Source organism: Setaria italica, chromosome V, assembly GCF_000263155.2.
Source record: "Setaria italica strain Yugu1 chromosome V, Setaria_italica_v2.0, whole genome shotgun sequence".
Classification (NCBI taxonomy): domain Eukaryota; kingdom Viridiplantae; phylum Streptophyta; class Magnoliopsida; order Poales; family Poaceae; genus Setaria; species Setaria italica.
In genome coordinates, this window is record NC_028454.1 from 39,761,190 (window position 1) to 39,786,324 (window position 25,135).

The window sequence follows — 25,135 nt, forward strand, 5'->3', positions numbered from 1 at the left end:
TGGTTCAGACGGTTTGTAGCCTGATCCTGATGACCTGATCCTGAAGCCTGAAGGGAGATGCTAAAATTCTGTTTCCTTTTCTTCAAAAAAAAGTATGTTTCCGTTTAGCCTGAGCTATGCAGATAATCCCCATGTACAGAAACAAAAAATGGCAACTGTAGGTCCTCTCAATCTTGGGGCTTCGCAAGAACTAATTGCAAACCAGAGGCCCAATGAGGGATGAAATAATCAAAATTCAAAAGGAAAAAATAATGTGCAGACAGTTGTTTACTAGGATCAGCTCAAATGCGTATCAGATTACAAGCCTGCGGTCTGTCCCTAGTTCTAAGCTACTGAAAGGAGGATTCTAAGCTAACTATAGCATCCATTTCTGCATGTTTCACTGAGGTTGTAGAGGCAGGTTCTAAACTTGTGAGGCAGTCTGTCCTGAACCAAGCTGCAGGCTTGCAGCTCAATTGACCTGCGCAGCTACCAAGCTCTATGATCAGCGCACTCAGCGGGAGCGTTTCAAAACTTTGAACCCTGCTTGTTGCAATCTACCAGGGTCACTCTTTCATGTTTGTCATGCCTTGGAAGCCTGTCAGGTTTAGAGAAGGAAGCGCCATGCGCTTGAAGTTGTAAAAGGCTGGCTATTTCTTCCTCATTCTTCGAACCGAGTCGTATATTGGACGGAATAGGATGCTGGAGAGGTATCTTTCTCCAAAGCTGGGGAAAATGGCCTGCAAATGTATGTGCTTAGTTAATTACCTGAGTCATGGCAAAATGCCGTAAATGAAATCAACTTGATGCCATGCCCTCACCGCAATCAGCTTTCCAGCATTTTCAGGTCTTTTGGCAACATTAATAGCAGCAACAGCTGCTGCACCTGAAGAAATACCAACCTGCAAATAATCCCCGTAAACGAATCACAGATCACATAAAAGACAAATTGAAGTAGATGCTATAATAATAATAATAATAATAATAATAATAATAATAATAATAATAATAATAATAATAAGAAGAAGAAGAAGAAGAAGAAGAAGAAGAAGAAGAAGAAGAAAGCAGCAAAAGCGATTCATTTTACGGTGCACTACTCACCAGCAAGCCCTCTTTTAGTGCAAGTTCCCTAGCAGAATCGACAGCTTGTGCGGTGCTAACCTGCAAAGTCAAGAATCGTAATGACTCAGCCAAATGTAAAATTGACAACATGATCTGCTGACATGAACAAAGTTCTAAAGTTAGCATTGCAAACCTTCACAACCTCATCAATCAACTGGATATCTAATATACTTGGAATGTAACCTGTTGTTTATTGACAACAACCAGCAGTATGTCAGTGACAAGGAGAAGGTATTCGACAAGCTTGTTTTCCCAGTATTTGAATTGCTTATAACGAAGGGACCAAAGGGTAAAGCATTACCTGGGTTGTCACCAGAGATCACACTAGTTTCAGCTGGTTCTACCCCAATGACCTAAAATGATAGGCGGAAAGTTATATAAACAAAATCAAACAGTTTTTTGGGGTATGAAATATTAAGTCATTCTCCTGGTAACAAAAATTACAGATAAATTGGCATCAGCCTTGTGGAAATCAACTGTATTTCCTGAAATTATGATAGTTGGACAACTTTAAATTTGAAACAACAGAACATAATGATGGTGCCACTATACTTTTGCTAAAACTAGTTCGATGATAATGCCTATGTTCCCATAAAAACAACTATTTTGCACATATTTTAAAGCAGTGCAATTAATAGTGGCAAAGAGCAAGTTGTTACAAGCAAGGCTCATTTTTTGTTAGAAATTATGATCTTTACTTTAATATGAAGGCTTCAAGCATTTCAAAAAGGAATAAAATCTAAGCACAACAGCATCGGACAAGATACACAGAATTATTAGGCTGAAATAATACAAGACAATCCAATTGATGAAAGAAAAAGTAGGGACCTTAATATCTTTGTTCATCCTTTTCAAGTAACGCCCTGTGCCAGTAATGGTACCACCTGTCCCTATGCTTGCAACAAGTATGTCAACAGTACCCAATGTGTCTTCCCATATTTCTGGGCCAGTGGTTTGAAAGTGGATCTGTAATTACCCAAATGGCTTCTCAATAGATCTTTAAATAAAAAGCAAATGAATTTCACATTTGCTGCATTACAGATATTGTATGAGTAAACGATAAAAGATTGAGTCTCAACCTCACTATTTGCTTCATTGTTGAACTGCTGAAACATATATGCATTTGGTGTCCTCAATACTATTTCCTCAGCTTTATCAAAAGCTCCTTTCAGTCCTTTGGTAGCATCAGTTAGCACAATCTCCGCCCCAAATGCACGCAGAAGAATCCGTCTCTCGACATCTATTGATGAAGGCATAGTAGCTATCAGCTTGTATCCTCTAGCTGCAGCCACAGAAGCAATGGCTATGCCAGTATTCCCAGTTGTTGGTTCTACCAAGATGGTCTGCACAGGTAGAAACTATCTGTGTAAATTACAGTCTTGGTGACAATAGCATTGAAAATAATATAAGAATGGCATATGACCTTATTTGGAGAAATTAATCCCTTCTCTTCAGCATCATTAATCATGCTTAATCCAATCCTGTAAACATACGCATGAGTTAGCACAAAAATAATTGCATCGAGGGCATCAACCATCAAATTATGCTGCAATCCCAATTATGTACCTATCTTTGACACTTCGGCAAGGTCCCATATACTCTAGCTTTGCAGCGATATTAGCAACACAACCATCAACAACACTATTGAGATACACCATTGGTGTTTTTCCAATTAGCTGGATAACATGACAGAAATGTTTTATCAGAAACGCAAAAGTGGCAAGCGACCTATTTGTACCAAGAAATTCAGCAGCATCTACTTCGACTCTGAATCATATTAGGGGAAAACGACAGAATTCGAACTCCAGAAAAGTATGCATATTCATAAGCTGATTTAATAGCAATCACAGATTCACAAGACACCTTCCCGGCTTCCCCTGGAACGCAATACAGTTCCCATTCCCAAAGCACTATCCAAAGCATGGGGAAAAGGTAAGCAAGGAAAGCGCCCATGCACCTGGGTGACGTCCTGCGCAATGTTCACCGCGTCTATCTCATCCGCGTACTCGTCCTGGATTTCGACAGAAGCGGAGGTCGCGGCCTTCGGAGGCCATGTCGCGGTGAGGTGGCGGCGGGCGGAAGCGGAACGTGAGGAAGGGAGGAAACTGGGGGCCCGCGGGATGGAAACGGAGGTGGAGGCAGCAGAAATGGGCGCGGAGGCGGCGACTCGGAGGAGCGAGCAGGCGGGCGGCGGGGCCATCGCCATGGCCGCGTCTCTCTCGTGCTGTGCTTTAGGGAGGAGAGAGAGGGGAGTTGTTTTCAGGATAAGGGAAGCGGGTATTGGTTTATCGGGTACGGTCCTCCAGCCCGGTCCGGTCCGCTCATGTTGGAATTTGAAATCGCCGTTTACATTGGCAGCTCAAATTGGCTTGTTAAACAAGAGCCTTCCCGACTCGTTCAGGCCTCGTTCGTTTCACCGAAATAGGATTCCAGCCAGGATTACTTCCAGGTCCGATTTGAGTGATTTCACCCGTGTCACTCAATCCAACCAGGATTCATTCTAGGGGTGAGGAGGTATGATTTCAATCCGAACCATCTAATGTAGAAGTATTTTCGTTCCAGGTCAGACTAAAACGAACAATACTTTCAATGCAAGTCCGGTTTCAAACCGGACCACTTCAAACCACCCGGAATGAACCTCATTCCGGACCAATCCACGAACGAGGCCTCAGTGATTTCGTGCGCACAAACAAATACTGTACTCTACTCCACCATTTGAACACTGGCATTCTTTCAGGCCACATATCATCATCAACGTGAAATGCCGAAATTCCGAAAGTACAAGGTCCCCTGCATTGCTCATTTGTGGTATTGTGATGTTTCTTATAATATCCAATGTTACACATTTCGAATCAATAATAGTAACAATGGAGTCTCTGCCAACGTGGGCTGCTTAGGGAGATAACCTTTGCCCTCAAAAAATGGGGATTGCACAAGTTGCTGGCACGATACTAATTGATCATGCAATCCTGAATTCCTGATGTCAACTAACGAGCAGGGTCAGAAACCGTTCCCGTGACCAAAGAACCATGCCGGTCACCGCTTATTATTGGTGAGCTCAGTGTTGCTTAGAACTGGAACTGCATCTCCTTTGTGTAGTTGAGCTCGTCAAGGTGTGCAGCCATGGCCTTGTTCATCGGAGGAGGACCACATCTCAGGACCTGAAATAAGCAAATGCATGTCTCTGTAAGCCTCCAGGCTAGATACAGGAATTCAGGAGTTTACCGGAAGCCATCAACCCATAGTTAACCAAAAAAGAAAAAGGAAACAACTGACCAAGACTCAAGATTTACCTGAATGTCTTCAGCAGGCGCTGGGAAATGAGACTGGATCATTTCCTTCGACACAAACCCGACACCACCATTCCAGTTTTCGGGAGGCTGCATAGGTAAAAACAAATGAGAATACGTGACAAATGTCTTTGAAAACTATGCCCGATAACTAGAATGCAAAGCACAATTCTCAGTGTAGCAACTCTGGAGGTCATAAGAATTTTTTTTAACACCTATGATTCATTACTTTAAAATAGGACAGCGGTCATTTAAATTTTAAACTAACTTAAGTGATCATCTTTATGTATGTATATTTGTTGCATGCAATTGTCTAAGCATGCTCTGCTGTTTAATGGCTCTGTTGTTTGTCATAACACGAATTATGTAGCCAGTTCTAATAATTCACAATTATAAATGGGGTCCCACTTTTTCTCAATAAAGCTTCTGATGTGTTCCTACGCAAAAAAATCCAGACTGCAGATAGAGTAATATCTTTGAAATTTTAAAGGTATTTGATGTAAACCTGATTCAAGACATAGTAGATCTTAAAGCGGTCAGGATAGGTCTTGGCCATGTTATCCAGCTCTTCCTGCATAAATTGAACAAAAATATTAAAATCAGCATGGCATCATATCATAAGAACATGTGCAACCAATCTGACAGATACCAAAGTGAATTATATACAATGAAGGACTTTTTTCAAGCATATATTGCTGCCACAGATTAGTATCAAACTATCATATATATCAGCTATAGAATCTTCAACATGATGTCTTAGAAAATTCTCATAAAGCTATGTGTTAACTCCTGAGCTTCATCTTGAATACCTGGGTGCAACTAATTGCTACTTTGTGCAGAACAATTTGCAAAAGTTCAAAAGTAGTAACCTAAAGTGAGAAACAATTGTGCTGAAATTACGTAAAAGAGCACTTATGCTGAAAATATCCTAAAGACCTAAGTAAAGCAGGTAAGAGAAAAGACATAACTGAACAACACCGGTTCTCATAAGCAACTAAATGATAATAAGTATTTATAGAATAGTAAACATTCCCATCACAGCCAACTAAATCATGAGCAGTACAGAAAATACAGTTTGATGACATACACTAAGCGGTCATTAATCAACAAGACAAGTATCATATCTTTATCATTTTTTTGAACTAGACTGTATCAAAACCAACACAAAGAAAATAACGCCGATTCTACCTTCAGAAGAATATCTTCATATGTGACATTAGCATAGATTAAGTGAACCTTTGTGCTGTCGTTAGGGTTCTCAAGAATTGCTCTTGCAACCTGTGAGAACAGAAAAGGAACCATTAGTCACTAGAAAAGAAATTTGTTTTGTGGCGTTACCAATCGCAATATAGAACTCTGGATTAAGTTTTACTTGGAACATTGGAGTAATGCCTGATCCACCAGCCAGCATCCCAAATGCTCTAACTTGGCCAACTTGGTACTTGAAACGACCCTATATCAGAAGTCATGTTAACCTCCGAATCGAAGGTAAATGTGCATGGAACAGAGATTTGAGGTGTTCCTCATAAATTTGGGGGAAAACATTTAAAATTCCCTTGATAACTCGAAGAAACTAATGTTATATTTTTTATCATAAAAGAAACATAAGCTGGAGAAACCAGAAGCTCAGAAGTCAGCACATGATGTCACCTTAGGTCCCTTCACGGACAAATAATCACCAACTTTCATCTCACGGAAATGGTGGGACATTCTCCCTTGAGGATACATCTGCATCATGGAAAGGGTAGAAGCACTCATGAGTCAACACATGAGCACAATAGCAAGAAAAGTAACCATCCAGAGTTGTCAAATAATACGTCCCACAGTAGGAAGTATCTGAAGAAGGAAAATAGAAACGAATATGTACCTTTATAACAAGCTCAAAATATCCTAAATCAGAATCCAATGTAGTTGGGGTATAAGGCTTGATTACTTCTTCGCCAGTAGCATCTTGTCCTCTGCATTAACAAGGGAACAGAGATATGGTTAAAAAATTATGCACTGTAAAAAGGCAAAATTCAGGAGGAAGATAGAATCAAAACCTGCAGCTAATATGTTGGCCAATTGGGAGTCCCAATACAGAAGTTGGAGTTGGAAGAGCGAATTTGAACTTTGCGACATTATGACTTATTTGCTTCTTTTCAACAAGTTTGAACTTCTTGAAGTTCTCAGGATCCAAGCAGCCTGGAGGGAAAATGGCATAGCAACAATCAAATTGGGGTATAACGAATTAACCTTCAATTACAGAAAGCACAATTAAGCACAGATAAATTTTTGGGTGATAAACAAAAGATAATGGATGACATGAATAAATTACCCGGTACTGCAAACAACTAATACTTCCAGGTACCTGAGAAGCATGACTACACAATAAAATTACAACAATATTGCAGACAATCAGGCTCTCAGTCATTAAAATCACATGAGAACTAATAATTTCAATAAGGAATGCAGACATTTCCTACTACACATGTCAAACAGACCATTTGTTTATATCACGTGGTTAGAGTTGTTAGGCAACAGTTGTTGCTTATATCCTGCGGTTAGAGCTGTTAGTCAACATTTCTTCTTCTTTTTTTTGCAGGTAGTCAACATTCCTTTTTCATCGGTATCTTTCTCATAATATCATGCTAGGATCAGAGCTACCAAGACGAGATAAGAAAATTCATCTGAAAGCTCTACCTCATCCATTCAGAAATGGAGCAGACAAACCAACACAACCAGAAAACTGCCTACCAACACATGAAAACAGGTAAAGACTAACTGCAACTTATGTGTACTCAATGAAAACTAGTAATTGTTTGACAGCCTGGTATGCAAGCATGAATAATAACTTCAATGGTTCATGTCGATGGGAATAAACTTATACTAGTTGTTTTCCTTTTCTTTTGATTTTGGTCCCAACGAGTTACAGCCTGGAAGCTGCAAGTAGCACCTCTACAGATCGTGCCCAACTAAAAGCAAATGAATAAACACCCCTGCGCTCCAATCACTTTCCAAAATTGGTAACTGAAGTGCAACGCTAATACCACCGGAGCAAATGAAAAGCGCGGTGACCGTCAGCAACCAGATCTAAACGCGAACCAGAGGCATCTGGCGTACACGACGGGGATAGCGGGGTGTATGCATGTCCGTACCCTTGGGCTTCCTGGATCGGAGGAGGAGGAAGGCGCCGCCCGCGGCGACCGCGACGACGGCGACGGCGACGGCCACCATGGTCTCGGTGCTCTGCCCCTGCAGGAAATCCATGGCTGCGCGCGGCCTCCCTCGCCTACCACGCCTGGGAAATCAGTGGGCGGGTTTGGTTGGGCCGCGGGGGGTCGGTGGGAGGTGGCGGGGCGGAGGTAGGTGGGTCAGTGTGTGCGAGGAGGAAGACGGGAGGGAATGCGGGTGGGAGTGGATGGCTGGAGGCGGAGATCGCGAGGTTTTTCGTGTTGCCCGTTTTGCCCTCGTCATAAACTGCTAGTGCTACTAGGCGTTTGAACTGGACTCTGACGGCACTGCAGATACGATAAGAATTCATAAGATACGATGCTGTACCCGTGCACCGTACTCATCTTCAACTCATGACATGAACTCTCTATTTGATTTTAATCGCCCCAATTCTAGCCGAGTCAAAATTCAAAAATACGGAGTAATCATCATCAGTTGAAAGTTCAAACCATAGCCGCCATTTCGCAGCTTGACCTCCTCCAACTACTTGCATTCGCACGTGACCGGCATGGGCATGGTGGGGACTTGGGAGGTGGGAACGTGGGATCCGGGGTCCCTGCGATCTACCGTAGTATACAGACTGTACAGTACAGTCTACTGACTACTGTAGCCAGTGCCCAGTAGAAGAGGTGCCCCGACGAGCCATCTGCGCGCAGCGCACCAACCACTGGTCTGGTTCCCTGTCAAACCTGAAGCATCGGGTCCCAGACTCCCAGGTCGTTGCATGTGCCTTGACGACGCGGTAGGTAGCAGGTGACTCGAGTCTACCCCAAATTTCCAACTTTATTATTATGAAAAAGAAGATTCACCATCACATCAAACTTGCGTACATGCATGGACTACTAAATGTAGATGGAATCAAAAATTAATTGCACAATTTTATTGTACTTTACGCGATGAATCTTTTAAGCCTAATTAGTCAATATTTGAACAATAATTCATAAATACAAACGAAATGCTACAGTTGTACATTTATGACAAAATATAAATTTTATCACTTCAAATTTGGGAAGCCCTCCGATGTTTTCCCCCATGTTTCCTGTGGTCGGAACGCAGACCGCCGGCGGCGGGTTCGTGGTATTACTGGTATCCAGCGTGCCACGACGCCACAGCGGCGGCAGCAACGCCTCGCGGGTTGGCAGCCGCGAGCGGCGATCGAGTGACACCAGCAACAGCAAGGAGACCAGCAGTCGAGGCCGGCCATCTGGCATCTGCTATATATATATCTTTCCTCGTCGACTGCCGGATCGCCACTTCACCACCGGTAGAGTGGTGCAGGGAGTAGCTACTTCACTACAGTCATGTTCTACTCCGTCGTGACACTGACAGCAGTGAATGCTGTTTCGCTGAGAAGAGACAGCAGCACCCTCCGCGAGCTACTTCCTCCAACGTTTTGGACGTCGACACGAGGCAGCGCGGCCGCCGCTTGCTTCTGTGCTTCCCGAATCTTCATCGTGGCTGCCACTTCTATCCAAGATCGATTTCACTCTTTTCGTTACTCAGTGTGGAGACTGATTTTCGATTTGAAACTTCACAGGGAGCTAGATGCATATCGTGGCAATATAATGTTTTTTTCCAGTTTTTTTTCAGAGGTGGCAATGCAATGTTAGGGGGCGATGCCGCTACCCCTCCCCACGCACACACCCAACTCAGCACTTCTACGGTGTTTAGATTGAGGAATGGAGTCATGTTTCATCTTCTCACTCCTCAATTTTTTTATTTGGTTTGTGGAATGAAATGAGTCGATCCCTCACCACCTCACCCTCACAACCTAATAATAGTATAACTATTAAGAATGGGGTTATCCCACTAAATTTTATAGGATATGGACAATCTCATCTAAGATGAGGTGATTCCTTAAACCAAACACATCATTCGTTCCTGACGTGCTCTGCGCTCCGGAAATGTGTTGTTTGGTAAAAAAAATATGCATGAGTAACAAACAAAGGAAATATGTTGTGGCATTTATATAACTCACGATGGCAGTGCCTATGACATACATGGGCGTGTGCAACATCAGTGTTTACTAAAAGAATAATGAAGTATTATTCTGTACATATACATGTACTTGCGTGAGCAGCTTCCTAGCAACTAGCTTTGCGTAAGAAGGTTTAACGGTCTTGACATGCAGGAAAGGAAATACCTAAACATGGAAGGTTATACTAAAGTGAAGAGCTTAAACACCTGGTCATGCAGGTGAGTCGGCTAGCTTTCTAGCATTAACGTGATGAGCTCTCGCTTCCTGAAAATAGAGCTCGGACGACATAATGTTGGAACAGAGTCTTAAATTGAGTTGCATATTCGTGTAAGCTAAAGATGGAAGCTAACACTGTATACATGGAAATAGAACTGAATTAACTAATCAGGTTCGGTACGTTTTCATGGAACCGACGTGAAGGTTCTCTTCTTTCTATAATCTAATCATCCCTTCTGGCCTATATAAAGTGCCGAGCCATTCAGCTTAGAGGGAGGAGGCAGGCCAGAATACGTACGCAAAAGCTCATCCATGGCTGCTCGCACGGTAGGCAAGCATGCACGCCAGCTCGCCTGCGCGGCTACGGTCTCATATTGCTGAGACGCACAACGAACAGAAGTCATCGTCCCTGCGTCGCACACACGCCGGCAAAGGCTCACGTCGCGTTGCTACACCCGTACGCGACAGCGCCGATGCATTCAAGGGCTTGGATGACTCCGTCAACCTCGGCTTGCAAACCAGCTTTGCCAAGCCATCAAACCTCGACGACGTTGGTGCATACCACGGCGGCCATGCTTCATGGTGAGCGAAAAGATTGAAACTCCGTGACCGTCTTCCCCGTTAATCTGAAACAATCATTTATTTGCCCCCGCACGCGGGATCGAGCAAGCCATTCTATTGTCCAGCCAGCAAGCATCGCCCAAGTGTGTCATGTTGATGCCCCGATCTGCGGCGTCTCATCATACGTCTAGTACCGGTGAGGCTAGACTAAAATTCTGATCACGTGTTAATGAAGCAAGATCATTACTCCCCGACATGTCCCAATCGACAAGATTGAACCAATCAGTTGCCGCGCACCGACGAGGCGAAGGCAACGTACCAATTCGTATCTGGTGAAAGCGGGTGTACATGACTGGGCACCGACGAGACACGAAAGTCATCCCCTTCTCCAACGTATTTTGTTCACTACTGATGTGATAATAGTGATGTAATGATCAGGCTTTGCTGACACAAAAGTCGCATGTATTACATGTTACAAAATTCAATGACGAACAGCTTAATCGGAGGTGTTCTGCAAGCTCGTCTTGCAGATGTAATTAATCAGACATGCCTAATAGGTCTTGGAAATTGACGAATTACGTAATCTCATAATTCAGACCTCTCTTTAAGCATCGATGCATAAGGTAAGAGAAGACAAAACTATCGAGTCATGTATTTTGTAATTTTGTAAAAGAAAGATTAATGGAATACGTGTTCTCGCAAACGTGTAGATGTGTCTTTGTGCTACTTTTATTTTTATTTATCTTCGTTTTGTTTTCACGAGCACGTGCGCCCTCCTAATTAACCTTCTCGACTCCTTAATTTTACTGATTTGAAGGCTGCCACTTACCGACTGCATGACCGTTGGTTAAAAAAAAAGAGCCGGAGGCAGGAGTGAACATATGCTTCCTCTCGAAGAATTATGTACGGTAACGGTATATATGGCGATGAGTGGATTCCGCTTAGGCCCGTGGGCCGAAAATCGAGACGGACCGGGCCCGTGTTTGAGATTTCCTTGGGCCTGCCCCTGCTGCTGCTTTCGCAGCTTTCCGTTGGAACGTGCCGGACGTTAGCTCCGTTTTCCATGGACGAAAGCGACTCCTCGCTACTCTGCTATCACCTGTCAACCAAGAACATAACAGTTTGTTTCAACACTTCAATTTTAAGCTTTGTTTATGCCGGCGGCGATCAGTTCAATCAATCGACCAAAGTGCCAAGGACCAGCGCGACCAAATCCTCCAGAACAGAACATAACAGGTGCCGGACGCAATCAATCCATCGATCCATCGGCCAATAATGATCACCAAACGCATTAGAAAACCGCGGCGAGCTGGAAAGCAGGGCGCGCGGAAGGCCCGACAGGCAGGCTGCAGCCGGAAAGGCGACTCCGCCGCCCCGCGCGAACGGCGAGAAATCATTTCATCTGCCTCTGCCCTCTGCCCCCAGCTCAGTCGCAGCCACCACCCCTCTGCTTCTTCATCCTTGCCTTTCGCTGAGGAGCCGCCAGCCAAGAACATCCACCGATCCGAGCCCGCCAGCCTCCATTGCCTCCCGGCGCAGCAGGTGAGGGCTCCGTTCCTCCTCGGCTTTGGGCGATTCTGGGATTCCAGTGGGAGGGTGCCATCGATTTCTCAGTTTGCGAGCGAGCTTCGTGGGCGTGTTGCGGTTTGAGGTGAGATGGAAATGCGCCCCTGCCGCCTGCATTCCGTCCGTTGGTTTTGTCCGGCTTGTTATTTGTCGAATTCGGGTTTGTTTGCTCGGTCATTTGTTGTCCTCTTGGATGTCCCGTGCACACTGGTGATGTCAGGGTATCAATGTATGTTGTTGCTTTCTGCAAATTGCTACTGTTGTTTGAAGAGGTCTCTGTTGGTTGATCATAGGATGAAAAACAGTTCCATGCTTCCTGCTTTGCCTTCTGTATGGTTTACAAGTACTCCATGTCTCTAACTGAAGTCTGAATGGCTAGTGGAAGGTATTCCTTGGTTTAGTGTTACCATTTGTTTGTATCTGTTGAAGGTTTCCCAAAGATTAACCTTTTTGGTGAAATGGCCCGTGCATGGAACTTATGAAACTTTATTTTTTTTCCTGAACAATTTCTGGGGGGAGGATCCTCACCTACGCAACTTATGAAACTTATTGGTATTTATTTCATCAAATATGCTTACCTTACTTTTTTTTAATGAAGGAATAGATAAGAAAGAAGAGCAGGAAGAGTTCAACAGGTCACTATGCGCCGGTGGTTTTGCTGCACTCATTTCGACACACCATATCTTGAAAATGAAAATGGATTTACAAGCAGTCCGGATAGAACAAGTGGTACGTCTCTTGTTTCTGATGTCTACCTGTGTTACTTTATCATCCTACAGCAGATTAGGTACTTAGAATGCAAATTTCAGCCTGTAATTGAAAGCACAAGACATAATTGTGGCATTGCGCCCTAGTGCTTGATAAAACTAGTTGAACATATCTGAACATAACTTGTCAACACTTTGTTTTTATTTTGATGAAAAAAAACAATCTTATATGATATAGTATCTCACCTCCCAACACTCGACAGCTATGGATATGTTGGATACATTTTGATATGTATGCATTATATTGTTGACCTATGCAACTGCACTTGAACCTTGCTGTTCACAACCTGAAGTCTAAAGTAATACTAGTGCAGGCCTGGGTCAGCAAGCTAGCTGTATACAATATTTTTTTCAGAAATATTAATGATTTTGAGGATGCTACGTTTTTCTAGAGCTCAATGGTAAGGGTGAGGCACAAAACCCACCTGAAATTTTTATTTGAAAAGGCGAACCGAGTAGAGTCCTCCTACTGCTATGTTAGTTGCTTATCAGGCCAGCGTTAGCATCTGCGCGTGATGTTCCAACGATACAAAATCCTTCTATCAAGAAAGTAGACCCAAGTAGAATTGACTGCACAGCAGTATTTACCACTTAGGTGACCTTGCCCTTCTCGCTGGACAACTTAAGTCTGTAAAATATAAGGCTTGTACCGACAATTATGAATGTAACCAGTAACCACACCATGTTCTCGATGGCAAATTCAGATAAATTTTAGCTTACGCAAGGTTTTTCAGGTAGCATGTTTGGTACAGATGAGGACACTAATTAGTTAGACTTTCATGCTGATTGAACTTTTAGGTGGTTCAGTTACCTTCTAACTAGTTGTTTTTTAACACTTTATTCATCGCTTCATGCTATTCATTCAAGAAGGGGCTACGTGGTATACCAATGATTGTTCTGCGAATTATTTTTCTGCATTCCATGCTTCTGCTGCTGAGATCATAAGCATATTCAACATACACCTTTCAGGAAACGGTCTTACTTCAAACAGTGATCCTGCTAAACCACCTTCCATTGAAGTACCTGCATTGTTATTTGATGAACTGAAAGAAAAGACAGATGATTTTGGGTCAAAGACTTTGGTTGGTGAGGGGTCATATGGAAGAGTATATTATGCTGTTCTGGAAAATGGAAAGCATGCAGCTGTGAAGAAGCTTGATGCTTCAGCGGACCCCGAGCCCGACAATGAATTTCTAGCACAGGTATTGTGCAGACCCCAATACTGCAAATACTTAAATGTATTAAACTCTTCCACTCTTATTAACTGCAATAAAGTTGGTTTGCAAATTATTTTTTTGCGAGACTGTTTTAATTATTATGTATGCTTGTTATTGAACAATTTATTTATTCCCCTTCTCCTATCCTTTGGATGTAGGTCTCCGTTGTTTCAAGATTAAAACATGAAAATTTTGTGGACATGCTTGGTTATTGTATTGAAGGAGATCAACGTCTGTTGGCTTATGAATTCGCTACAATGGGCTCCCTACATGATATTTTGCATGGTATCCATCTAGCCACTTCGCTAATCAGTCTTTTAACAAAATTCTCGCCATGAACCCAGGGATAAAAGAATTCATGTATGACAGCGTGTAAGCCTTTTTTTTTCACTTCTGGCTTTTCTTTCAATAGGAAGAAAAGGTGTTGCAGGTGCGCAGCCTGGTCCTGCTCTCGACTGGATGCAAAGAGTCAGAATTGCTGTTGATGCTGCAAAAGGTCTTGAGTACCTTCATGAGAAGGTCCAACCGTCCATAGTCCATCGAGACATACGGTCTAGCAATGTTCTTTTATTTGAGGACTACAAGGCTAAAATTGCAGACTTCAATCTTTCAAGCCAATCTCCAGATATGGCTGCTCGCCTACATTCTACCCGTGTCCTTGGAACTTTTGGATATCATGCTCCAGAGTAATTATCTGACTCAGATATCAGTTGCACTTTGTTCAAAATTTTTGCACAATGTATTGAGGATTATGCTCCCATATAATTTTCCATTAGTATTTAGCTATATCGTCATATATAGTAAGAAGCATCTAATGATCTTTTGACTGTGTTGCAACTAGAAAATAGCAAAGCGAAAATAGGCTTCTAATATAACTAAACAAGACTGTAATGTATGCATAAAACTGCTACAAATGAACAGAGAACTGAAGTTTTTAGTTTTTACATACTTAGATCTGATATGAACAGAACCAGATGACCTTTAATTAGAAAAAGTTATCCGCATGATTTTATAATATAAGAGGTGTCTTATTCGATGCAGGTATGCTATGACTGGCCAGCTGACTCAAAAAAGTGACGTTTATAGTTTTGGAGTTGTCCTTTTAGAGCTTCTAACTGGAAGGAAACCTGTAGATCATACAATGCCAAGAGGCCAGCAGAGTCTTGTTACTTGGGTATGCATTAACTTTTTCACACTGTAATTTACAGTCTCCTGAAAAATTCATAGTTTTTGTTATCATCCCTGAAAAGTCAACAAGGTATTTAGACTTCTAGATTATAATCTAGAAAAAGTTTACAAGATGAATGAATGTTCCAAACTTTATGTTGTTTTGTTAGCACTCTAATTTTATCATGGTGGTTGTTCCATCGTCAACTCAGGCAACACCAAGGCTCGGTGAGGACAAGGTGAAACAATGTATTGATCCAAGATTAAATGGAGAGTACCCTCCAAAGGGAGTTGCTAAGGTATGGTCTTCCACTCTCCTTCCATGTGTGCTCTTGCTATACAACCTAATATCCGAAATACAAAGCTATCAGCAGTTGTTTTCTTTGCTGTCGATGCAGCTTGCGGCAGTGGCAGCTCTCTGCGTTCAATACGAATCTGAGTTCAGACCAAGCATGAGCATTGTAGTCAAGGCATTGTCACCCCTTCTTGCAAATGCACCATATCAGGCTGCTGCTGCTACTGATACACCTTCAGATGCCTGACAACATGTTCAATTAAGCATTCATGTAAAGAAGTAGCATTTGTTTCTCGGTATGCCATTTTTATGAATTATTGTCTTTCATACATCTGAATAATGTGTGCTTACTGTAGATGAAGGGAAGAATAGGAGTAATGCAATGATTTTTGAACACATGTACTTCATAATGCTTGAAAACTGCTGCGGTTAATTTATGCATTTGTATGTTTCATCCTTCTGTTTGTTGTGTTCTTCAGGCAGGGTCTAGTGTATAAGTTTGGCTGGGCCTGTTGTAACCAGCTCGTGAGTTGTCACCTAGCCATCTCATCATGTTTTAAGCTTAAACCTTTTTGTTAATTACAGAGCCACTTCAGTCGAATAAAATCAATAATGTCTCTCCCTCCCTCCCTCCCTCTTGCGTGTGTACACTAAACCTCACGAAGTACTAATAAAGTTAGGGAGTGTTCGGCTGGACTTATAAGCCGGCTGAAAAGTTGAAACGGCTGATTTATTGTAAGAGAAAAATATTGTTCGGTGGCTGATAAGCCGAAGCGAATTATTTATCTCATAAGTGATCAGAATGGGGCAACTTTATATTAACAGCATCACTTCATTGAATTTCCAAGCGGCAATTTCCCTATATACACAGAAATTAATTCATTGGGTAATAATAATCCTGAGATCGTCGAAAGGTCAATTATCTCCTGCAATGTCTCCGTGTATCTTCTGAGAGACAGAGAGGCCGATCATGGTACCATCGTCATCATACATGTCAGGATCAGCAAGATCCAGACGGGAATTTGAGAGTTCCCGAATCCTGACAATACAAAGGAGTCCCGCACTCCCGCCTGAGCTCCGGCGGCGGCGGGAGCTGCTGCTTGGACGACACACCTCCCGCCTGAGCTCCCGGCGCGGCGCCCGCGACGTCGTCGGCGCAACGAGGAGTCGGGTTGGCGCTCCGTCGTCGGCGTCAGGAGCTCGGACACCTCCCGCTTGAGCTCCACATGGGCCCCCTCCAGCTCCCGTATCATCTTCAGGTTCAGGAGCTCCTCCACGTCCATCGCCGGCGAGCACGACCAGTCGCTACTACTCTGTGTAAGTGTAACTGCGTTCGCCGGACTCTGTCTGTGTGACCGAAGAGAGAGATGGCATGCATGAGCACGAGCTACAGATTTCTAGACATTACATGAAGCTGTAACTATTCGGTACTCAATTGAATCATTATAATTTGGACAATTCCTTGCAAAGAATTTTTTTTAAAAATACTTTCGAATTATTCTGTGCCGAGCATAAGCACATGTCCACTCTACCAGAATCTTTCACTTCGTGTAGAAGTCGTATGTACGAGAGCAAAGGGCCCGAATCATCACATGGGAGGCACAAGGACAGCATATGACAATCAACCCACTGGTTACAGATTAAGCAAATGCCAGAGCACCTCTTATCTTACACTGCAATTTCTCTACAGAAGCCTTTGTGGCTGGCAATTCGACGCCTTTATGTGTTACAGATTTGCCACCAATATACAGTGCCACTCCACTCCAAGTCTAAACCACATTGTGTGGAAGGCGCAACGGGTTATGCTTCTAAGCTGTTAAATACCATGCATGGGCTAGTACCACAATAAAATAGGACTATGACCTAATCTGCAGTAGAATCTCCTCCGGGCAATCGCTCGTGCAGCAGGTAGATGAGCCGTGATTTCGTCATCTGAGGTTCCCTCTCCAGGGCACAGATCACATCTTTCACAGTTATCGTTCGTTGAGGTCCTGCAAATGGTGTCCTGCCAGGTCTTTTCATGCCTGAAACGAACATTATCGTGCATATCATGAGTTAAAACATTCTGCAATGATGCGTCATGGATCTACAAAAAAAAGGATGATGCGAGGTCATGCCAATGATATTACTGCTTTACCAGTTCCGAACGCTGAAGAATGGCTCCTCTTTGCACCTTCCTGGTTTTCGCCAAGACCTTTTCCGAATTTGGATAATGGCCTGGGACCTGGTCCTCTACCTGGCTGCGAAGCAGCAGCCACATCAAGGCCTTCTCGCTTCTGCCTGGCTTGTTCAGCCATCAGCTGCCACTTTGAGAGCATATCACTTCCTCCAACTGCTTGCCGAGCAGCAACGTTCGCCGCATTCGTTCTCATCTTATCGTCTTCTTCCTTGTTGGGCTGTGAGGGGTTAATGATGTCAAGGAAATGAAGAACAGTCACAGCTGAGAAATCACAGCAGTAATTCAGTAAAGTTACCTTCGCATTCTTTGGGCGACTTTCCTCTTTTTCTTTTTCCAATTCTGCAGTGCCATTGCCATCAGCCTACAAGAAAGGATTTAGTTAACCAAATTGATCATCTTATACTTGAGTTCACCATGATCACATAATGAAGAAAACGCCCAGAAACTTAACAAACACATAGTGGAGACTCGAGAGTAGTGTGCCATAACACACAAGCTTCAGGTAGTAACTCAGGGCAGATTTATATTCAAACAAGCTTTGTCAAGTATAGGCAAGAAAAAGATACCGAAACTGAAACCAAATTTAGAAAATGCAGAATCACTAAACCTTTGCATAGGAAAACCTTGAAATACAAATGAAATTGATGAATGCGTGTAATTCCAAGTTTCCAACAGTGTATAGTTACGCGTTTAAGACTTGTAAACTAATCAACTACTATGATATTTAAGTTCTAAGCAAATTTACACTACTCAAAATCAAATGGGGTTTATGAAATACCTCATTCTGCTTCTTGTTCTTGTCAGCTTCTTCTGCTTGTTTTTTATCCCACTCTTCCTTAGCTTTCTGGTTCATTTGCAAAATTTGACGGCCAACATCTGAAGTAATAACTAGTCGATGCCCAGTCTTTTCAGTGTCGATTCTCTAACAGAAATAAGAACTGTTAGTATCACAATGTAGCAAACTATGCCATTATCGGGTGCTTTGGAACAAAAAACAAAACAAACCTGTTTTGAGACTCGTATGAGAGTACTTATGAATCTTCGCAGTCGCTCCTCCACACACTACGGAAGAGTCGAAATTATATAGGTATTGCAAAATTCTTCATGAAATTCGTAACTGTAACTCACCATTGATAAACAATGTTCAACGTCAAGATTAACATTCTTCAGATTGCATTTCCGAGCTGTCAAAAAACATGTTATCTGTTAATGTTGCCATTAAAATTTATATAGGATGGTTTCAGAGTTTTGACAAGAAGTTCAAAGAAACTAACCGATTTCTGTAAGTTTCTTCAGGAGTGGGCCCTTCCGTAGGAAAAGTTTTTCTTCTTCTTCCTGTGCAATTCTTCGTGCTTCTTGTGAGGCAAGGCTCTCTTCCTTTGGGGCAGAGAGTAGCTGTTCTTCCTCCTCCTGTCAAGAAAGAAGGAATCAGCAAAATGCAAACAGCAGATTAAAAGGGTGCACAAATTTGACGCAAACAGCACACAAGATGTACTGAGCTGAAAGCTCAGAGAATGCAGGAGATGGTGTGTGGGTTGTAACATTTTGAAGATAGACAAGACATAAGATGTCTCGTATGCAAGAATTTTAAAAGATTATTTTGGAACATTCTTGTGGTCCAACTGACATAGCATAAGCAATCCCAAGTTGAGTACACTGATGCTATAAAATGTAAAAATACACTCATGGGAAATTTAATACCTAATTCATCCCTATGGTAAAGACTAAAGATGATGTAGTGCTTGTCCTTTTGGTACTCTACAGCATGAAAGAAACTAATATATAATTTAGCAAGTAAATCTAACATCATTTGCTACATCATGGTTATGTAGCAGATGTGAAGAGTGCAACCACAAATTTTTACAAATAGAGGTCAATGTATACCAGGAAGAATGTTATTTCTGCATGGAAACGTATCCTAATATTAACATTAACCAGAGATGGGCATACCCTAATATTAACACCACTAACAGCAGTGACATCATTAAGTTGATCAATGCTTTGTTCCTGGAAGGCTCCGGATGTCTTCTGCTTTTTACTGCTGACAAAAGAGAATTATGCTTAGACCTATCCACAAAATGTAAATAGTGCAGTATAGTACATTTAGACTTCAGTTAATATTTTTTATAGAAAAAAAAACCTTGAAGGCTGCGTAGAGCCTGCTGCTTCCGATGATTTCTTCTGCCCACCCGATTTCTTGTTACTCTTTGCACCTCCACTAGCATTCGGTGTAGATGAGTTAGGGGGTGCCTGACAAGACAGAAAGATGATCAATAAACAAAATGTGTGCAAACAGGCATCAAACAATTGCATAGTTGTCATGAAGTATGAAAGACATGCAAAAATATGTAGTTCTACATAAAAAAGGAAACAAAGGTGGTCACACAGTGGGGAAATAGTCCTACTAGCATTTCATGTCCGACACTCTTTCTAACTTATTAAATGTTCAAAAATAAAAATGCATTTGGACTTACTCCATCTGGATGAAGGCTGTAATGAGGCAAATGGAACTCATAGCAGGGAGTTTGGCTGACAACAGAACTAAATACTGGAATATTATATATATGATATGACTACATATCGAATGATTCTGCAGGGGTTCATTTGCTATTACTAAGCCTCTCATTTGTAGCTACTGCAAAAATAAATGTTGGCAAATGACCAAATAATGGTGGTCTGGGGTTGGTATTTGTCTGAATTAAGAATAGTAACAAAGCTTGACTCCAGGACACTACAATGGGTCCTATATCCTAAATTTAAATATTTCAAAACTTGATTATGCCAAATATGCTAATAAATCAAAGTGCTGGGTATCCTAGGTGAGACAATGCACAAACTTATATTCGAATAATAACCAGTGATCTAGCAAACATACATTTTGAGTCACTATTTCTGCATATTGTGTCACTAAATGGAAATTCTAGTGAGAGAAAAATATGGAGTATATAATACAAATTGCATAAATGATAATTACTTGATGTCTCACATTATTCAAAGTTCATATTTAAAGTAACTGAACCATATTGGCATCTAGATGTAATTAGCTCGTGCCATGTCAAAAAGATGTTAAATGATGATGAGGTGAATTCACCTGCTTTCCTTTAGCTGAAGAATTTCCTGCGCCAACCGTGCGGGCTTTGCCAGCAGACTCAGAATTTTGCTTCGCATTAGCGTTTGGAGGGGGAGTATTGGTTTTCAATTCCTTGTTTTGATGCATTTGCCATGCAACTGCATTGTGCTGCATCATTGGATGAGTAGGAGGAGGGGCAACTTTTGCAGGAGGCATTCCATGAGCATGCATGGATGGCTGTGTTTCCGGAACTGGATTTGGTGGTCTAAGAGAACCAGTGATTGACTGAGGGTAAACCTGGGCACCGGGATTACTTGCTCCATATATTTGCTGTGAGGCCTGCTGGAATTGTGTGGGTTGATGCTGTTTGTTCTTTGTTTGCAATGAAATTGCTGAGTTCATTCTAGGTGGTTGATTTGGTATAGCATTTGTTCCCTTTGTGTCAGGATTTTGGTTGGGGTTATCATGAGGAAGATACTGTACGCTAGTTTGCGGATGAGTTCCTGATGGTGGTGCGAAAGCCTGAGGTGAAGACGACACCTGGTTTTTCTGACCCTGGTTGGATGGTCCAGGTGGACGGACTTTCTGATCATGTAACTGTGCTGAACCACTGGAAGGCATCTGCTGTGTCGACGCTTGAGAGAATAAAGAATGCTGACTTGGATTTGCCTGGTTATTTCTTTGTGCCTGGGCTTGCATCTGTTGAAAATGTTCAAATAAAACAAATAACACATGAAATATTCATCATAGAATTGAATCAAACATTCTGATTTATAGCAGCTACCAACTTGATGAGTAGTCATTTGTCAAGGAAACAAAAGGAAGTAATTAAGTCAATGCAATTCATTCACCTGTAGAAAAACTTTATGGGCTGCCTGCTTGAGCATTTGATCCCCAACAATATTCCTGATGACTCTTAAGAAATCATCTTTGTGGACTTCATTACGCTACAAACATAGAACAATACAGCTGTGTTAGTTCATTTAGCAGTACTGGTGCAAACACTTGGTGCTAAGTGTGTTCTTTGAGCCTTTGTCACTGTTGTTTTATCTGCTACCTCCACATCAGAACAGACTAGAGGAAAGGAGGTGAGGGATAAGGATACCCACGGGTCCCCACCGACCAGGATACTGGTCGGCCCTAACAAGTGGGCCCGCCCGACCATGCCGTGCGGGCCAAGGCATAAAGATACGTGGAGCACAAGTCCGAAGGCCGGGCGAACGGATTCTGCCCGGATATCACGGGATACTTGTCGTAAACCGACTCAGATTGCTTTCCATGTAACAACCGACTAGGATTAGATCCTATCCGATTGTAACCCTAGGTCGTCAGCCTATATAAGACGGCCAAGGATGCCTCCCGAGGGCATTTCAACTCTCCGCATACCATACCGGCAATACAATCCACCAGAACACAGGACGTAGGGTATTACCCTACGGAGGCCTGAACATGTCTAAACCTAGCGCCCCTATGTTACCATTCGAGTTCTTGGTCTTGCAATCTCCCCCGCCTACAAATCTACCACCTGGGCACCCCCTAGGTGGACTGCCGGTCACTAAATCCGACAGGAGGAAAAGGCATTTGCTTTTCCTCATCATGTATTCACCTTGTTTTGGTGACACATGTAGCTAAGGAAATGCAGTACTTGAATTAATGTGCTTGTCAGCACTTTCCTTTCGTAATGATGAAGCAATAGTATCCATTATGTCTTTCTTTCTACACTAGCTTAGCAACGAGGGCATACTTCAGAAATATGTGGAATGATGTCGGTAATATGAAGAATAAAACATTGACATGCTCTCAAGTATACTACTTGGACCACCTTATATATAACATTATGTACATATTATTTTCCATATCAATTGCCAAAACTAATATTGCTTGACTACATTTATTCTAAGATGACACGATTTAGCAACAGCAGGATAAAAATAGGTGTCACCATGGACCATGGCAACTAATAACAGAGGGGTAGGGATAAAAACGCACCCTAAGTTTTGCCCATACAGTTTGAAGCTGCATATCTTTGTCTCTGTCAAGATGTGCTTGCAGTATCGGAATTAACATATTAAATGGTATAGATGGCCCTTTCCTTGTATCCTGGGCACCAGATGGTGCTTGCTGACTGACAATTTGCTTTGCATTCTGCTGAACCACTGAGGGCTGAGCTACATCAACTTTGGAACCTGCAACACTCTGCTGACCAAAATACCCTGCTTCTTTCTCAGCTAACTGGAAGCTATTTGTTTCAGCCTGTTGCAGTCGGCTTTCTGGCTGTGATTGGTGTAGCTGTGGATTCTGTTGCTCTACTTCGACAGGTTGTTCATTTTTTGAACCTTCAGTTACCGGTTCTGGTTTGGAGAATTGATCTGTTGAATTCACATTCTGTTGCCCTGCTTGCTGACTTGCATGGACGCTTACTTCCTGCTCTGTTGCTTGCAGCTGACCATCTGTAGCTTCTGACATGGCAATGCTATCCTGGCCCAAAGTAACTGGTGTAGAATCGCAGAATTTTATTATCACCGAAAACAGGTGGTAACAACACATTAGTGAAAAGCTATCAGTTGCACAAATTTTTATAAACATGAAGCTACAAATAAAACAAAAATTCTGGTGTTGCTTTTGCTAAAAAAATCCCCATGCAGAAACAAGGATAGAAATTATCTAGTAGCTCACCAACTAACTACAAGGAGCAACTAACATTAGCAGCTCAATGGGCTCAGCCAAACTCCAATCAACAGCAGTAGCAGTACACTGAACAACTTTACTAGCAGTAGAAGCGGCCATCGCAAAAGGTAGCAGTAAACCCACACCTCAAAGATCCGGCGGCGCGGAGAGCGCCAGCCGACCAGCGAGGACGTGCGGTCCGGCGGCGAGGGGAGCAGATTCCACGGTGCGGGGGCTCCGGCGGTGTGAGGACCCCCTCGAGATGGCGTAGAGCGAGGCGCTACGCCAGCGAGACGGGGGCGGCTCCGGCGAGATGAGGCGAATCCGACGAGCTGGGGCCTCGCCGACGGGGTACCGGGGCGGAGTGGGACGGCGGACTGGGGGGTGTTGGGTGGCGCCGGCTGGTTCCGTCCTTGGGGAGGGGGTGCCGCTGTACTGTGGGGGGAGGGAGGCGATGGCGGAGACGGCGGCGACGCGGCGTGTCGCGTCGCAACTCGCAAGCTGAGGTCAAGGCGGCGTCGTAAGCGAGTCTATGGGAAACCGCTCCCGGCCCGTGCCCCGTGGGTTTCGGGCTTCCAAACGGGCCCCGAGTTTTTTTCTTTAAAAAAAATCTTGGCTTGCACAGGGGCGCGCTGCGCTGGGCGGCGGGGACGGCGTGCGCAGCCGCGCGGGGCGTCGGCGAGCGCTGGTCCTGCGTGACAGACTGGGAGCTGTGGACTGTGGTTGGACACTAAGGAGCGTTTGATACCAGATGTTAAACCTTAGTAGTGTCACATCGGATGTTCGATACTAATTAGAAGACTAAATATGAGCTAATTATAAAACTAATTGCAGAACCCCTATGCTATTTCGCGAGACGAATTTATTAAGCCTAATTAATCCATCATTAGCAAATGGTTACTGTAGCACTACAATGTCAACTAATTAGGCTTAATAAATTTGTCTCGCAAATTAGACTCCATCTGTGCAATTAGTTTTGTAATTAGCCTATGTTTAGGGGGTGTTTGGGAACACCCTGTTAAAGTTTAACACTTGTCACATCGGATGTTTGGATGCTAATTAGGAGTATTAAACATAGTCTAATTATAAAACTAATTGCATAGATGGAGTATAATTCGCGAGACGAATCTATTAAGCCTAATTAGTTCATGATTTGACAATGTGGTGCTACAGTAACCATTTGCTAATGATGGATTAATTAAGCTTAATAGATTCGTCTCGCGAATTAGCACAGGGGTCTGCAATTAGTTTTATAATTAGCTCATGTTTAGTCCTCCTAATTAGTATCCGAACATCCGATGTGACACTGTTAAAGTTTAGCACCTCGTATCCAAACACCCCCTTAATACTCCTAATTAGCATCCAAACATCCGATGTGACATGTGCTAAACTTTAGCATGCACCCCTAAATTTTACCAAGAAATTACTACCGTTGTCTGCTAGCAAAGTTTGGATAACCTCTAAACTTTTCTTTTGTTTACTTAACCCTTTATTTTCCTCAACCAGATCACTATTCACCTTTGACCCCACCCTAATCTGGTTTTGCTAACTAGATGGCTGTTTTGCTGCCACACGGGATGTCCTACATGGCAACAAGACTGCAGACCCACAACGGCTCCACAGAATCCACTCCGAGTCGCTATCGATGCGCTGTCGATTGCTACAGCTTCTTCCTCGCCGTCCACCACCACCGAGTGCTGTAGCTCACTCGTCGCTATCCCCCACCGTTGTCGTGTTGGGCTGTTGGGCGTCCACCACCGCTGCCAGATGTCGGCTTGCCCCCATCGACTCGCCCATGGCATCCGACAGGTCGTCGCCGCCGCCGCTGAGGAGCCGGACCATGGATTC

General features: G+C 43.1%; 4 protein-coding genes across 10 annotated transcripts; 1 reads left to right on the forward strand and 3 right to left on the reverse strand.

The window, feature by feature from the left end:
- Positions 1–213: 213 nt before the first annotated feature.
- Positions 214–3,368, reverse strand: LOC101787009 (cysteine synthase). Its single transcript, XM_004970283.4, has 10 exons — positions 3,059–3,368; positions 2,668–2,777; positions 2,525–2,582; positions 2,181–2,444; positions 1,930–2,067; positions 1,403–1,454; positions 1,235–1,284; positions 1,081–1,140; positions 801–881; positions 214–719 (listed from the first exon to the last, which is right to left on the reverse strand). Exons 1-10 carry the CDS (start codon positions 3,305–3,307, stop codon positions 630–632), a joined length of 1,152 nt encoding a protein of 383 aa, XP_004970340.1. The 5' UTR covers positions 3,308–3,368; the 3' UTR covers positions 214–629.
- Positions 3,369–3,863: 495 nt separating this feature from the next.
- On the reverse strand, positions 3,864–7,793 carry LOC101753829 (NADH--cytochrome b5 reductase 1). Its single transcript, XM_004970287.3, has 9 exons — positions 7,529–7,793; positions 6,434–6,575; positions 6,259–6,349; positions 6,042–6,119; positions 5,764–5,844; positions 5,580–5,669; positions 4,897–4,962; positions 4,395–4,481; positions 3,864–4,262 (listed from the first exon to the last, which is right to left on the reverse strand). Exons 1-9 carry the CDS (start codon positions 7,638–7,640, stop codon positions 4,170–4,172), a joined length of 840 nt encoding a protein of 279 aa, XP_004970344.1. The 5' UTR covers positions 7,641–7,793; the 3' UTR covers positions 3,864–4,169.
- A 3,851-nt stretch (positions 7,794–11,644) lies between these two features.
- On the forward strand, positions 11,645–15,827 carry LOC101754227 (PTI1-like tyrosine-protein kinase 3). Of its 5 annotated transcripts, none has more exons than XM_022826604.1 (8): positions 11,645–12,010; positions 12,524–12,654; positions 13,662–13,894; positions 14,068–14,194; positions 14,322–14,595; positions 14,951–15,083; positions 15,289–15,375; positions 15,451–15,827. In XM_022826604.1, the coding sequence occupies exons 2-8, from the start codon at positions 12,567–12,569 to the stop codon at positions 15,616–15,618; spliced, it is 1,110 nt and encodes a 369-aa protein (XP_022682339.1). In that variant the 5' UTR covers positions 11,645–12,010; positions 12,524–12,566; the 3' UTR covers positions 15,619–15,827. The 5 variants fall into 5 exon arrangements, with proteins under 5 accessions (XP_022682339.1, XP_022682341.1, XP_022682340.1 ...); XM_022826606.1 differs by having other exon boundaries at positions 12,530–12,654; XM_022826605.1 differs by having other exon boundaries at positions 11,645–11,901; positions 12,530–12,654.
- A 1,134-nt stretch (positions 15,828–16,961) lies between these two features.
- On the reverse strand, positions 16,962–23,844 carry LOC101755708 (transcription initiation factor TFIID subunit 4b). Of its 3 annotated transcripts, none has more exons than XM_012846432.2 (13): positions 23,434–23,844; positions 22,610–23,112; positions 21,472–21,567; positions 20,642–21,319; positions 19,691–19,800; positions 19,501–19,591; positions 18,825–18,960; positions 18,679–18,734; positions 18,556–18,612; positions 18,329–18,472; positions 17,846–17,911; positions 17,509–17,767; positions 16,962–17,395 (listed from the first exon to the last, which is right to left on the reverse strand). In XM_012846432.2, the coding sequence occupies exons 2-13, from the start codon at positions 23,084–23,086 to the stop codon at positions 17,235–17,237; spliced, it is 2,331 nt and encodes a 776-aa protein (XP_012701886.1). In that variant the 5' UTR covers positions 23,087–23,112; positions 23,434–23,844; the 3' UTR covers positions 16,962–17,234. The 3 variants fall into 3 exon arrangements, with proteins under 3 accessions (XP_012701886.1, XP_004970353.2, XP_012701887.1); XM_004970296.3 differs by having other exon boundaries at positions 16,985–17,395; positions 19,501–19,588; positions 23,434–23,843; XM_012846433.3 differs by lacking the exon at positions 23,434–23,844 and adding an exon at positions 23,297–23,419 and having other exon boundaries at positions 16,985–17,395.
- Between the last annotated feature and the right edge of the window lie 1,291 nt (positions 23,845–25,135).